This window comes from Urtica dioica, chromosome 6 (assembly GCF_054948205.1).
Source record: "Urtica dioica subsp. dioica isolate 48M chromosome 6, U.dioica_male_clone48M_v1_H2, whole genome shotgun sequence".
NCBI classification, from domain to species: domain Eukaryota; kingdom Viridiplantae; phylum Streptophyta; class Magnoliopsida; order Rosales; family Urticaceae; genus Urtica; species Urtica dioica.
Window position 1 is genome coordinate 39872951 of NC_142761.1, and position 12542 is coordinate 39885492.

The 12542-nt window shown below is 36.3% G+C and overlaps 1 protein-coding gene across 1 annotated transcript; it reads left to right on the top strand.

Annotated features, from left to right (window-relative positions):
- The first annotated feature begins 4428 nt into the window (after positions 1–4428).
- LOC149394087 (disease resistance protein RPV1-like) lies at positions 4429–10589 on the top strand. Its single transcript, XM_089616396.1, has 5 exons — positions 4429–4955; positions 6561–7659; positions 7767–8072; positions 8651–10000; positions 10153–10589. Exons 1-4 carry the CDS (start codon positions 4480–4482, stop codon positions 9875–9877), a joined length of 3108 nt encoding a protein of 1035 aa, XP_089472522.1. The 5' UTR covers positions 4429–4479; the 3' UTR covers positions 9878–10000; positions 10153–10589.
- Positions 10590–12542: the final 1953 nt, after the last annotated feature.

Consider the following 12542-nt stretch of genomic DNA (forward strand, 5'->3'; position numbering starts at 1 on the left):
TGGATTCCTTATAGTGGATATGTCTTTGGGTTCTACGATTTGTAAATCGTACGTTAGAGTTTGAGTATTATAGATTACTCGCAGGATTCTGATTCAGGATCGGTTTGATTTATCGTGATAGGACTCGAGACTGAAAATCGTTTAGAGTGTTCACGGAGTAAGTGAACGTCTGGATTCTCGGTTTTAGTGAATGTTCGGGTTCACAGGACGAGCGAACGTCTCGTGGAAGAGCGACATAGACGCTTACTCTCGAGGTAGGTTATTATAACCCTTCTTTCCTGATTTTATGGTTTGGCCTCAAGTATATATTATTTTCGAAATGAAAATGTTTGTGAACGTGCCACGAAACCTAGAATCGCTTTCAAAATGTGGCGGAACTTCAACTCGGGATATCCGATAATGAAGTTGAGAATATTTTTCGATATTATACATATATCCCGTATTTACGAAAGAAAAGTTTCGTATATCCTGGACAAGCCGGTTTCACACACACATGTATACGGTGCGGAGAGTGCACCTTGCTCTGATCAGAGGACTGCCACGGGTTAAGTTGGCAGGCGGCTCAGGAGATAGTACACGTTTAGAAGTATCTAGAGACACAATTTAAATTTCTGTCATTTACATTTCTGCAATTTACATTTCTGCAAGGTATACTTGTACGTGTATGGTGATTTACACGTGACAAGAATATTATTATTATACGGTAAGTATTATTTTCGAAAATCTTTTTAAAAATCAAACCATTACTATAGCACCTACTGAGCCTCAGGCTCACCCCTATTTCCTCAAATTTTTCTTATAATCAGGATGTGAGAAGGAGAAGGGTTAGGAAGACCTCGGGATAAAGTGTGGTCGAAAGTTTGATGGTTTTCGCTGGATAGACTATCAAGTGTCGAAGGTTGGTTTTATATTTCCGTTTTCTTTCTTTTATCTTTGGACTTGTAAAGTAAATAACTGAGTATGCACCGTGGGTTAGTTTTGTAAAGTTTATTAGTTTTTCTTTTTATATTCTAATCACGCCTCATCTTTCCCGGGGCGTGACATTTAAGCAGCGAGAGAGATCTGATAGTTGACTCAGGCTGCTGCAATAACTGAGATCCATGTGCTTGAGGTTTGAGGTCTGAGAGAGGTCCTGGAGTTTACTTAGATTGTTGCAACCATGTAGAATCAAGACTTCCAACTTTGGCAAATCCTATATGAAAAAGTAACCATGATTTATGTGATAAGTCAGGCAGTATAAGTGATTGAAAATACCAAATTTGCTTCTTAGTACCTTAAAGTAGTGATATCAAACCTTGAAGTTTTAAAAAATTGTGATTCGAACCAATACCAAACTTCTCTAGCGTACTTTAGTGATATAACTAACTATTTTATACAAAAATAAAAAGAGATTTGTAAATAACTAAGCCACTTTAAACATGTGATTTTGGATCTAGCCTATGTTTGACAATGTTTAGGGATATAGCCAAATGTCTTATGTGGCAATAATTAAAGTCTGATTTGCCCTTATTTATTAACAAATTCGTCAATTTATCTCTCTTATTTTTTTTCAAATAATTTTTTTTGCATCAAAACTTCAAAAATTCGTATATTTCTCATACGAACTCGAAATTGAGTGATTTCAGATCCTACAAATTCGTGGCGTCGAGATCTTCAAAAATAAACCCATTGTGTTTGATGAAAAATTATGTTTAATGCATCATAGTTACGTTTCCATTTATTTTTTTGATAATTTCAAAAATTTCCAGTTATTTCCATATTTAAGGTAGTAACATGATTTTTCTACATCTATGGTATTAAACATGATTTTTCATCAAACACAATGGATCTATTTTTGAAGATCTCGGCGTCACGAATCCGTAGGATTTGGAATCACTCAATTTCGAGTTCATATGAGATAGATATGGTTTTTTGAAGTTTTTATGTAAAAAAAAAATGTAGGAAAAAAGTAGGAGAGAGAAAGTGACGAATTTGTTAATAAATAAGGGTAAATCAGACCTTAATTATTGCCACATAAGTCTGTTGGCTATTTCCCTAAAAGTTGTGAAACATAGGCTAAAAACAAATTTCATAGTTTCATTTTGTCTATTTCGCTACAGTGCCCAAAATAAAATAAGCTAATTATTTAACATTTATTTAGCGTTTATGCTGTGAATAAATAGAATGGATTACAAATTTATTATGTATTCCGAATGTGCCCTTTTTAGTGAAAATATGAATGGAAGTTCAAGGAGGTGAACGCTAGAAAAAAAATTACCTGAAAACAATACCTTGTATTTCGGTTAAAATTAATCGCAATAATTAATTGTACCTGAAAACAATACCTTGTATTTCTGGCTCCAAACCCGTTCAAGTTTGTCACTTTCAATGCACACCTCGCGAAGATTCTTCGGATTAAAATTATCTGGCAAGCATTTCAAGGGGCAACCCGTCCATCGGAAATATCTTCAGTGTAGCAGGAAGGAAATCAAGATATTCGGGGAATAAAATATTGCCGTTGTACGAAGGCCAATCAATATTGAGAAACCACAGATTGCGCATTTCTTTAAAGACTAGATGACTTATGTCAGATTGTGGCATATCCTTCAAGAAAATTCCTTCAATTTTTTGTCTCTCCTAATCACATTTAATACAAAAAAAAATGTGTCTCGTGCAAAACTTCATATAAATCTTATATTTGGTATTTTTATTTTACTATCCACAAAAGTTGTTCTTACAATTGTTTTTCTCTTGTACAACAGTTGAGAGGTGTTCCTAGAATCGGCATTTGTTCTCCGGGGAAAGAAATATCGGAGTGGTTTTGCCATCAATACTTCCTGGGTGGTATAATCCGGATTTCACAGGCTTCGCGGTCTGTGCTCTCATCTCATTCAACCCAAATTCTAGTAACGCACGAGGTAGCCCCGTGTGGGAATCTTTTCGGTGCAACACAAGTGTCGTTTAAAGTCGCGAGAGTGACGGACCGTTTTCGCATCCAGAGGGACACCCAAACACTAGTCAGAAAAACTGGGGTCCGCTTGCTTTATCGCCAAGATGCCCAGAAATTTCGCAGAGATTGTCAAAAGGATGAGCTTTCCCTTTTGGCCTACACCCCGGGCTGGTCAAGTGGAGAAAGTCAACAACAGAAATGAAAACGAAAGAGAGAGTGGATTTCGGAGGAAGACGGATAAAGGCAAGAGCAGCCTGAGAGGAGCTAAGGAGTTGTCAAATTGGATCCCAACTCAATGCCTGAGGTGGAATTTCATATGTCAAATCTGTGCCTTTGAATGTAAGACTGAGCACTGAGTTGGGGTAAATGACGTCACCAATGACAAATGGTGGGACTTTACATGACGTCACCGATTCACGTATATTATTATCCTAAACAGGCAAAAGCAAAAGAAACAAAAGACAGCAAAAGCTGCCTTAAAAAAAAACTAGGTTCTGATTCACCAAATAAACAAGAGAGAGAATTGCAAACACTTATAAAATCTTAAAAGTTGGTCACTACCAGCCAAGATAAGAGTGCACAATGATTAAAGAAAAGGCATTTTGCACGCTGAAATAGTAAAATTTTAAATGGTTCTGATTTTTTTTTCTTTTCAAAATTGGTTTTAAAACTATTATGTGAGTATAATTAAATTATTTTGGTTCTGAGCAGCAACAGTATAGAATTAAAGACTGTATGCAACTTTTTTTTTTCTTCTGCATATAAAATACTCAACTCTTTTGTTGTCTTACTCTATGCATTTTCGTTGACTTTATATTCTAGGGATTAGAGGTGTGCACGATCCGGTCCGGTCTAAAATCGGTCAAAAAATCAAATCGGAACGGTTCAAAAAAAATTTATACCGGACCGGACCAAATAAGAAAAAAATCGGACCGGATCAAATAAGAAAAAAATCGGACCGGACCAGTTAAACGATCCGGTCTGGTTTAAACCGTTTTGGACCGTTAGATTGTTTTAGACCGTTTTAAACAGGACCGTTTTATTTTAGCGTATTTTTATTTATATTTTTTTTAAATAATAACCGGTCCGATTTTCTTTTAGACCGTTTTAGACCGGACTGTTTTAATGTATATTTTAGCAATGTCAAACGTTCAAATTGACTATTTTTCTAATTTTCTCTATATGTGTATTAATATCGCAAGTTACAATTCTTCTCTCCTTTTTTTCTGTATATAAAGAATATATAAAGTGATATAAAATTAAATGTTTGATGCTATATACTTAAAATAGTAGTTTGATTAGGTGTACCCTGCTATAGTAGTTAAGAGACTTTGGACTAATTAAAAGCCAAAAAAGACTTTTATGATATATATATGCATAAATATCTCAAGTTGCAGTCCTTCTCTCCGTTTTTTTTTTTGGTATATAAAGGTCATTTGGAGGGTGGAATACACCATGAGCCTTTTCTTTTCAACTTTACATTTCTGATTAAAAAAAAAAAAAAAAAAAACCTTGATATTTGATATTTTTGGAGGTTGATCAACTTAATCATGGCTTCCTCGAGTACCTCTGTCAAAAGATACGACGTCTTCATCAGCTTTCGAGGCACGGACACGCGCTGGGGCTTTACAAAGAGTCTTCACGAAGCTCTGTGCGAGAAAGGAATAAAGGCCTTCATTGACGAGGACGACCTCGATAAAGGAGACAAAATCTCGCCTGTGCTTTTGGAAGCGATCGAGGCATCGGCGATCTCGATAATCGTCTTCTCAGAGAACTATGCCCAATCTCGGTGGTGTCTGGATGAGCTCAACCATATCGTCCGTTGCATGAAAGACGAAAAACACTTTGTTTTACCGGTGTTCTACAAGGTGGAGCCCACCAATATACGGCACCAAAAGGGAAGCTTCGAAGTTGCGTTCTCGAAACTCGAAACACGCTTCGGACGCGACTCGGAAACGTTGAACATGTGGCGGGAATCTCTGAGAGCCACTGCGGATTTATCCGGATTTAATTCGGCAGATGCGAGGTAATTATATCGTTGATTAATTGTTTTTGTTGACATAAACCTTAAGTCCAGCTTTTTTATTATTTTTTATATAGTACCATTTGTGATAATGAAAATATAAAATCGACGGTATAGTAGTATTTCATTTCAATTTCAAATTAGTGATTATCTGGAACATGTTAGGGAAGTGGTTTTTCAATTTGTATTTAGAGTCTACAGTTTTTCATTATTTTTCCTAAAATAGTACTTGATTGCATATTAGTCATTTTTTGTTTGGTTGATTATTTTAGAATTTATTATTTATTAGATGCCAGGCCACCCACTTAACAACACGTAGGCGATCCGTCATGATGTCAAAACTCAAAACTAGTTTATAAGTGTCATGATGGTTTAATATACAACAATAATCCATTTTGTATAGTAAAAAAAAAAAAGAGCATATATTCTTCATTTCTCCATTACTTATATAATTTTAACAAATTTCTATTTATTAATTGTCGTTCATACATACTTAACTTTTATTGTTTGTATCTGATTATGATATATAATTTTTTTTTAATATTTCATATGAATAGAAAAAGATTTCGTGATTTTCAAATAAATATGAAATAATATTTTTTTATATAAACAATCTCACATTACATATAACATTCAAATAATTGATACACAATTTCCTAAGGTAAATTACATAATACTATTATTATTTAAAACTTGTATAACAAATCCTAAAAAATCAAATGAACTAATTATCATTTAATGATATTTTCCCAAAAAATTAAATGAATCCAACCATTTAACTTCATTTATCTCATACCACTCCATTATCAAGTGGGTCGGAGATGGTCTTGCATTTTTTTAATTATGGATCCCTCTCTATCGCAAAAACTCTTGAGGATGTTAGGGAGAAACTGTGAGGCTTTATGTTTTACATTTTAAAGAAAAAAATTAATCAAAAATAGTTTTTTATAAACGAAATGGATTATTAAGATTGACAAAAGTTTAATTTTTTAATAAATAGTCAAATTTCATTAACTAAATATTTGTTAACATTAATAAAAAAAAATAACAACTCTTTTATATAAGCAATTGATCACTTTTTTAAGAAAATATTTAAAAATTATTGACATAGTAAAAAAAGATTATTGATGGATGGTGCTTAAATAATTTCTTAAAGTTAAATTATATCACTAATTTTAGAAAAAAAAATTGACTATTTTACAAATCCAATAATTTTCAGTTAAGTATATAGCTTAAGTGCTTTATATATGTTTTTTTTTTTTTTGAAGGCAGCTTTGCTGCAGTAGGGATTAAACCCACAACCTCCACACAGGAGGTGGTGTGGAATTACCACTAGGCTATCCTAGGTACCACGTGCTTTATTTATGTTTAAACGAGTAGTATTCATAGATGTTCATATATTTTTCGTAATCTAATACAAATACATATGTTTAGTCACCTTCATAAGGGTTTTTCAATACCAACAGTAAAACATTAAGGAAGTATAAAATATTTATATAAAAAAAGAAGTATTACTAATTTAAAGGCCACTGAGAGTGTCCAAATTTATTTCCAAGCGTCGTAATTTGTTATGATGTTTATTGACTACAGTGTACTTACATTTCTCAGGTCCGAATCCGAGTTGATCAAAAATATTGTTGAATCTGCCATGGAAAGACTAAACATGATTCCTTTTACCTCCAGTGACGATATGAATGGCCTTGTTGGAATTAAGAACATTTTGCGGGAAATTGAGCAATCTTTATGTATCGACTCGACGAACAAGGACACTCGTGTCATTGGCATTTGGGGAATGGGTGGCATCGGAAAGACGGCACTCGCCCGTGTCTTGTTCAACAAACATTATTCTCGATTTTCCGGTTTCTTTTTCCTTGAAAACGTCAGCGAGGAAGTTGCGAAGCACCAATCCTCAGACCTGCAAAAGAGAGTTTTCTCAGAATTGCTCAAAGAGAAGAACTTGAAAGAAGTCACTCCTCGTGTAAAGGATAGACTCCGCCACAGGAATGTTCTCTTAGTCCTTGACAATGTCGATAACGTAAAGCAATTGGAACAATTGGCCATAGATCGTGAATGCTTCGGTTCAGGTAGCAGAATTGTTGTGACTAGCAGAGATTTGCAAGTGCTCAGGATTATCGAAGCCAAAATACACGAAATCAAGAGGCTGAGTTTCAAAGACGCCCGTGACCTCTTTCTCTCAAAAGCGTTTGGAAAAGGAGAGGAATCTCTGGCTGAGCGATACTCGGAGTTGGTAACGACAGTGGTCAAGGAATATGCCAAAGGAAATCCTTTGGCTCTCACGGTTTTGGGTCGGCACTTGTTTTCAAGGAGCATCGAAGAGTGGAAAAGCGTAATGAAGACGCTTGGCTCAAGCCAGAACAAAGAAGTCCAAGCCACATTGAGAGTGAGCTACGAAGGACTGAGTGACGAGGAGATGGACATGTTTCTCGATATCGCCTGCTTCTTTAAAGGCGAAGATAGGAATTCTGTGCAGAGAATACTCGGGTACAGATATAAAGGAGTGGTTATCGGAATCAGTGTTCTCATTGACAGGGCTCTCGTAACTGTGAACGACCGTGGTCAGATCTGGATGCATGATTTGATCCAAGAAATGGGCCAAGAAATTGTTTCTCAACAATCAAATGATCCGGGAGAGAGAAGTAGATTGTGGTCTACATCAGATATTTGCCGTGTCTTGAAAAAAAAACAAGTAAGTCGTGCTTATGATCCGTTAAACTTATTTGAAGCAAGTACATTGCACTTTTTATCATATAATAATTATGTGGTCATTTTTTCTTTGAACTGTGATCTGATCAGGGGACACAAAAAATTCAAGGAATTCTCTTGAAGTGTACGTCACCATCTGAAATTCCAGATTCATTGACCAAAAGCCCTCTGGTCTTTAAAGAAATGCGTGATCTATGGTTTCTGGATATTGATCCTTTGGATGGAAGAAAACTTTTGTTCCCTGAAGATCTTGATTTCCCTCCCGCTACGCTGAGATATTTCCGGTGGAATAATTGCCCGATGAAATTGTTGCCACAGAATTTTAATCCAAAGAATCTTTGCGAGGTGGCCATCCATGGGAGAAAACTTAAACGAGTTTGGAACCCCAAATACAAGGTAGGGACCCTAGACACAAGTACTACTCATTCGTACCGATTTTTTTTAATCAGTAAGATAAAAATGTCTCCTAAAAACATTAAATTCATTTTTTATAAACTATATATTTATGAACAAGTCTCCGTATATTTCCTCCTCCAAACTAAAATATATTAATTATTCCGCTGCAACGTGCGGGTCATACTGCTTGAGTTTATTAAAAGTGCACAATTCGAACACATAATGAATTTTGTAATAATCCATCTATAAAGTATCTATTTATTCAATATTAAACTCTAAATAGCTGTTAAATAATATTTAACGTATTTTCATTTGGTGTATAATATAGTATCACTAAAGTATGCTATAGAGACGTGTGTTATTGGTTCGAAACGCAATTTTTTAAAAGTGTTATGAATATAAGTTAATGAAGGGGCCACAAATGCAACCATCAAGAGCTCGAGGAGGTGAATGCGAAAAATAATAATAATTAAAGAACAAAGTTAAATTATCTCTAGGTGCTAAAAAGACACTATTCTTTCTAATCACTTGAACTGCGTTGGCTTTTCACATTAATCACGATTTACTTTTTCATATAGGATTTGCAAAAGTTGGAAGTCTTGAATCTCAGTGGTTGTGAGAGCTTGAATGAACTCCCAGATCTCTCTCGCAGCTCAAACCTCACGCATTTAGATCTCAGTTATTGCAGTAACCTGGGTGAACTCCCTGATTTTTCTCGCAACTCAAATCTCAAGCACTTGGATCTCAATGGTTACGACAACCTTAGTCAACTCCCGGATCTCTCTCGCAACTCAAATCTCGAGAGGTTGAGTCTTAGTGGTTGCAGTAGCTTGAGTCAACTCCCGGATCTCTCTCGCAACCCAAATCTTGAGTACTTGGATCTCACTAATTGTAGCAATCTTAGTCGACTCCCAGACATTTCTCTCAACTCGAATCTCAAGCACTTGGATCTTGATGGTTGCAGCAACCTAAATAAACTCCCGGATCTGTCTCGCAACTCAAATCTCAAGCACTTGATTCTCACTAATTGCAACAACTTGAGACAACTCCCGGATCTCTCTCGCAACTCAAATCTCGAGCACTTGAATCTAACTGATTGCAGCAACTTGAGACAACTTCCAGACCTCTCTCGTAACTCAAATCTCAAGCACTTGGATCTCGATGGTTGCAGCAACCTGAGACAACTCCCGGACCTCGCTTGCAACTCAAATCTCAAGCACTTGATTCTTACTAATTGCAGCAGCCTGAGACAACTCCCGGATCTCTCTCGCATCTCAAATCTCGAGCACTTAGATCTCACAAATTGCAGCAACTTGAGTCAACTCCCGGACCTCTCTCTCAACTCAAATCTCAAGCACTTGGATCTCGATGGTTGTAGCAACCTGAGACAACTCCCAGACCTTTCTCGCAACTCAAATCTTGAGAACTTGGGTTTAAGTGGTTGTAGTAGCTTGAGCCAACTCCCAGATCTCTCTCGCAACTCAAATCTTGAGTACTTGGATTTCACTAATTGTAGCAACCTCAATCGACTCCCGGACCTCTCTCTCAACTCAAATCTCAAGCACTTGGATCTCGATGGTTGCAGCAAATTGAGTCAACTTCCGGATCTCTCGCTCTGCTCAAATCTCAAGTACCTGGTTCTCGCTAATTGCAGCAAACTGAGTAAACTCCCGGATCTCTCTCGCAACTCAAATCTCAAGCACTTGGATCTCACAAATTGCAGAAACGTGAGACAACTCCCAAACTTCTCTCTCAACTTAAAGCTTAAGCACTTGGATCTCGATGGTTGCAGTAACCTGAGATAACTCCCCGATCTCTCTCGCAACTCAAATCTTGATGCAAAAGGTCGATTGCATCAACACAATTGCTGAATTTCAGAGTAGAGTTCCAGCTGGGAATCATATAATGATATCATCATAACCAAAAAGGTACTTACTTCTCTTTGTTTTTAGACATGCTAAAACAATTTTAGTTTCTTACAAAGATAATCTCCTATGATCAACTAATGCTCTATAATGTACTAAAACATATATTGAAGTTTTAACTCCATTAGAGATGCTTTAACATCGATTTATCTCAGTTGCGCCATGTTCGTGAAGTTGACTTTTTGCTTTTGGGGGACGAAATTTCGAAGTGTTGCTATCAAAGCGAGGGATCTTCGGTGACCCTGGTATCAAGGGTAACCCGAGTTTCACAGGCTTTACGGCGTATGCCATTTCAATCCACACTGGCTCTATTGAGGACCGTGTGAATGGGCCAGCGACTCGGATTGGATCCTCTATCTCAATAGTTTGAAGTCTTTCAAAGACATGTCTAGCCGGATGGAAAAATGTGGGCTGTGATGTATGATTGAAGCTCGTATAGTATGTTATTACTGTTCTTTTATGTTATTACATGTCGGGTTCATATAGTATGTTAAACATATTTCCTCAGCAGCAAATCATATATATAGTACAAGTACGGAGTTACATCCTTTGACAGATTTCACGTCTCTTTTTATCTTTTATGCCGACCCTTAAGTGGACAAAAGCAAATAGACAACTGTGTTCTAAGCGCAAAAAAAAAAAAAAGATCTCATGGAATGCAATGATCGCAGCTCTTGGGAGGAACCGGGACGAGCTCGAGGAGGCTCGGATGTTTCAGGAGATTTTTCTCTCTATCGAGAGAGTGAGAAAAAAAAACCGTCTCTTCTTCTCGAAGGTCCTGCAATGGCGGTTTTCACTTTGATCACATCTCTGGCGATTCTTCTCTCCTCTCTCCTCTCCATCTGTTATTCCCTCTCCTCCACCGCCATCAACGATCTACTCTTTCCATACTGTGCAGAAACTCATCGTCAATAGATCTACTCTTTCCATATTAAAATTTATAAAAAGAAAACACGAAGCATTATTATTCATTCAAATGACGAACACCTGCCGAATCGCTTCCTCTAATGTGCAACGAACCCAAGCACGTTAGAATCGATTCAAGAACTCATTTTTCGATCTTTTTAAGACTTGTCCGCCAGCTGTTCGACATAATGTACGTGAGAATAAATCTCCAGCAATAAGGAGAAGTAGAAGAAGAAGAGTGAGAAGAGAGGTCTGCGATATGGACATTGGACGTTGGGAAATGTTTTGAGGACATCACAAATATGTGTTCTTTACCTCTTTATTTGATACAACGGATAGAGAGTAGAGACCAGTATTGATTTTTTTGCTGGAAATGGAGATTACGATAATGACGGTTTCTCTTTCTTCTGATCATTTTTTTTTATTTATTATTATTATTATTTTTTTTTTGCTGGAAACGAGTAGAGCGAGAGAGAGTTTGTTTAGTTAATTAAAAGAAAAAATATTTTTAATTATTTTATTTTTTAATTAATTTTCTGTTGTTAATTATGTTGTTTATTGCAAGGTTACAAAATTGTCCTTCATTACCTTCTCACGTGAGAAAAAGCATGCTTATTTAACTGACAGATACTAAATTAGTTAAGAAAAAACATAATTAAAACATGAAGAAAAATAATTCGTGAGTTTCGTAGTCGTTAAACCGGCAAAATAAGGATGAGAGGAGCATATTTCTCGATATCGCGTGCCTTCTTCAAAGGCGGAGATAAAAATTCTGCGCAGAATACACTTGGGTAAAAATATAACGGAGTGATTATTGGGTATAAATACAACCGACCGCGGAAAAATTATCGCCAAGTCACATCGGCCTCTAAGCATGAAAATCTGGACGAACAACGATGATCACGTTGTTATATGATGCAACACAAGTGCCTAAACTCTGGAACCCATGATTGTGGCTCTGAACCAACTGACCTTTCGGTGATTTTACTTGTTCTTCTTATGTTATGACATGTTGGGTTCATATTATATATCATGTATGATGTATATACTACGAGAACGGACTTGCATCCTTCGACAGATTCACGTCTCTTTTTTATATTTTATTATGCCAATCCTAAAGTGGACAAAAACAAACTATGTTCTGAGCAAAACTATAAAAAAAAACAGACAGATCCTCTTCTAAAAAATTGACAATATCTACTGATTGGATTTTTGTTTGTCCAATAGGACCTGAATATGCGAAACATCTGAAACTCCATTGCTTAGCCACTGAGATATAATTTTACTTCAACCATTTTTTTTTTTTTTTTTTAACAATGACATGCACAAAATGATATCAAACCCAAATTACTTTAATGAATCTGAACAAGAACTTTGCTCCTTTGCATTCCCCGAACATACAACATGTAATGCATTGCTGTTACACACACACACACACAAACTTAGTATGTCCACTAGAGATATGTATACATTTATGTTTTGAAAAAGAACAGTCCAAGTCCACTTCCGGTGAGAATGTTTAATTACATTGCATGGATTCCTAGAACTCTCATTAGTAATAAATGAAGTGCCAAAAATACGAAATGAGTGCGCAGATGTCTCTGGTCGACTTGACTCAGAGCGGGACCGGCCACGTCAA

What these genes read in the sequence shown, in the direction of transcription:
- LOC149394087 (XM_089616396.1), top strand. Translation starts at nt 4,480, where the DNA reads ATGGCTTCCTCGAGTACCTCTGTCAAAAGATACGACGTCTTCATCAGC. An exon ending in GTGTCTTGAAAAAAAAACAA is followed by an intron (nt 7,660 to 7,766) that starts GTAAGTCGTGCT and finishes TGATCTGATCAG; the next exon opens with GGGACACAAAAAATTCAAGG. An exon ending in TTTGGAACCCCAAATACAAG is followed by an intron (nt 8,073 to 8,650) that starts GTAGGGACCCTA and finishes TTTTTCATATAG; the next exon opens with GATTTGCAAAAGTTGGAAGT.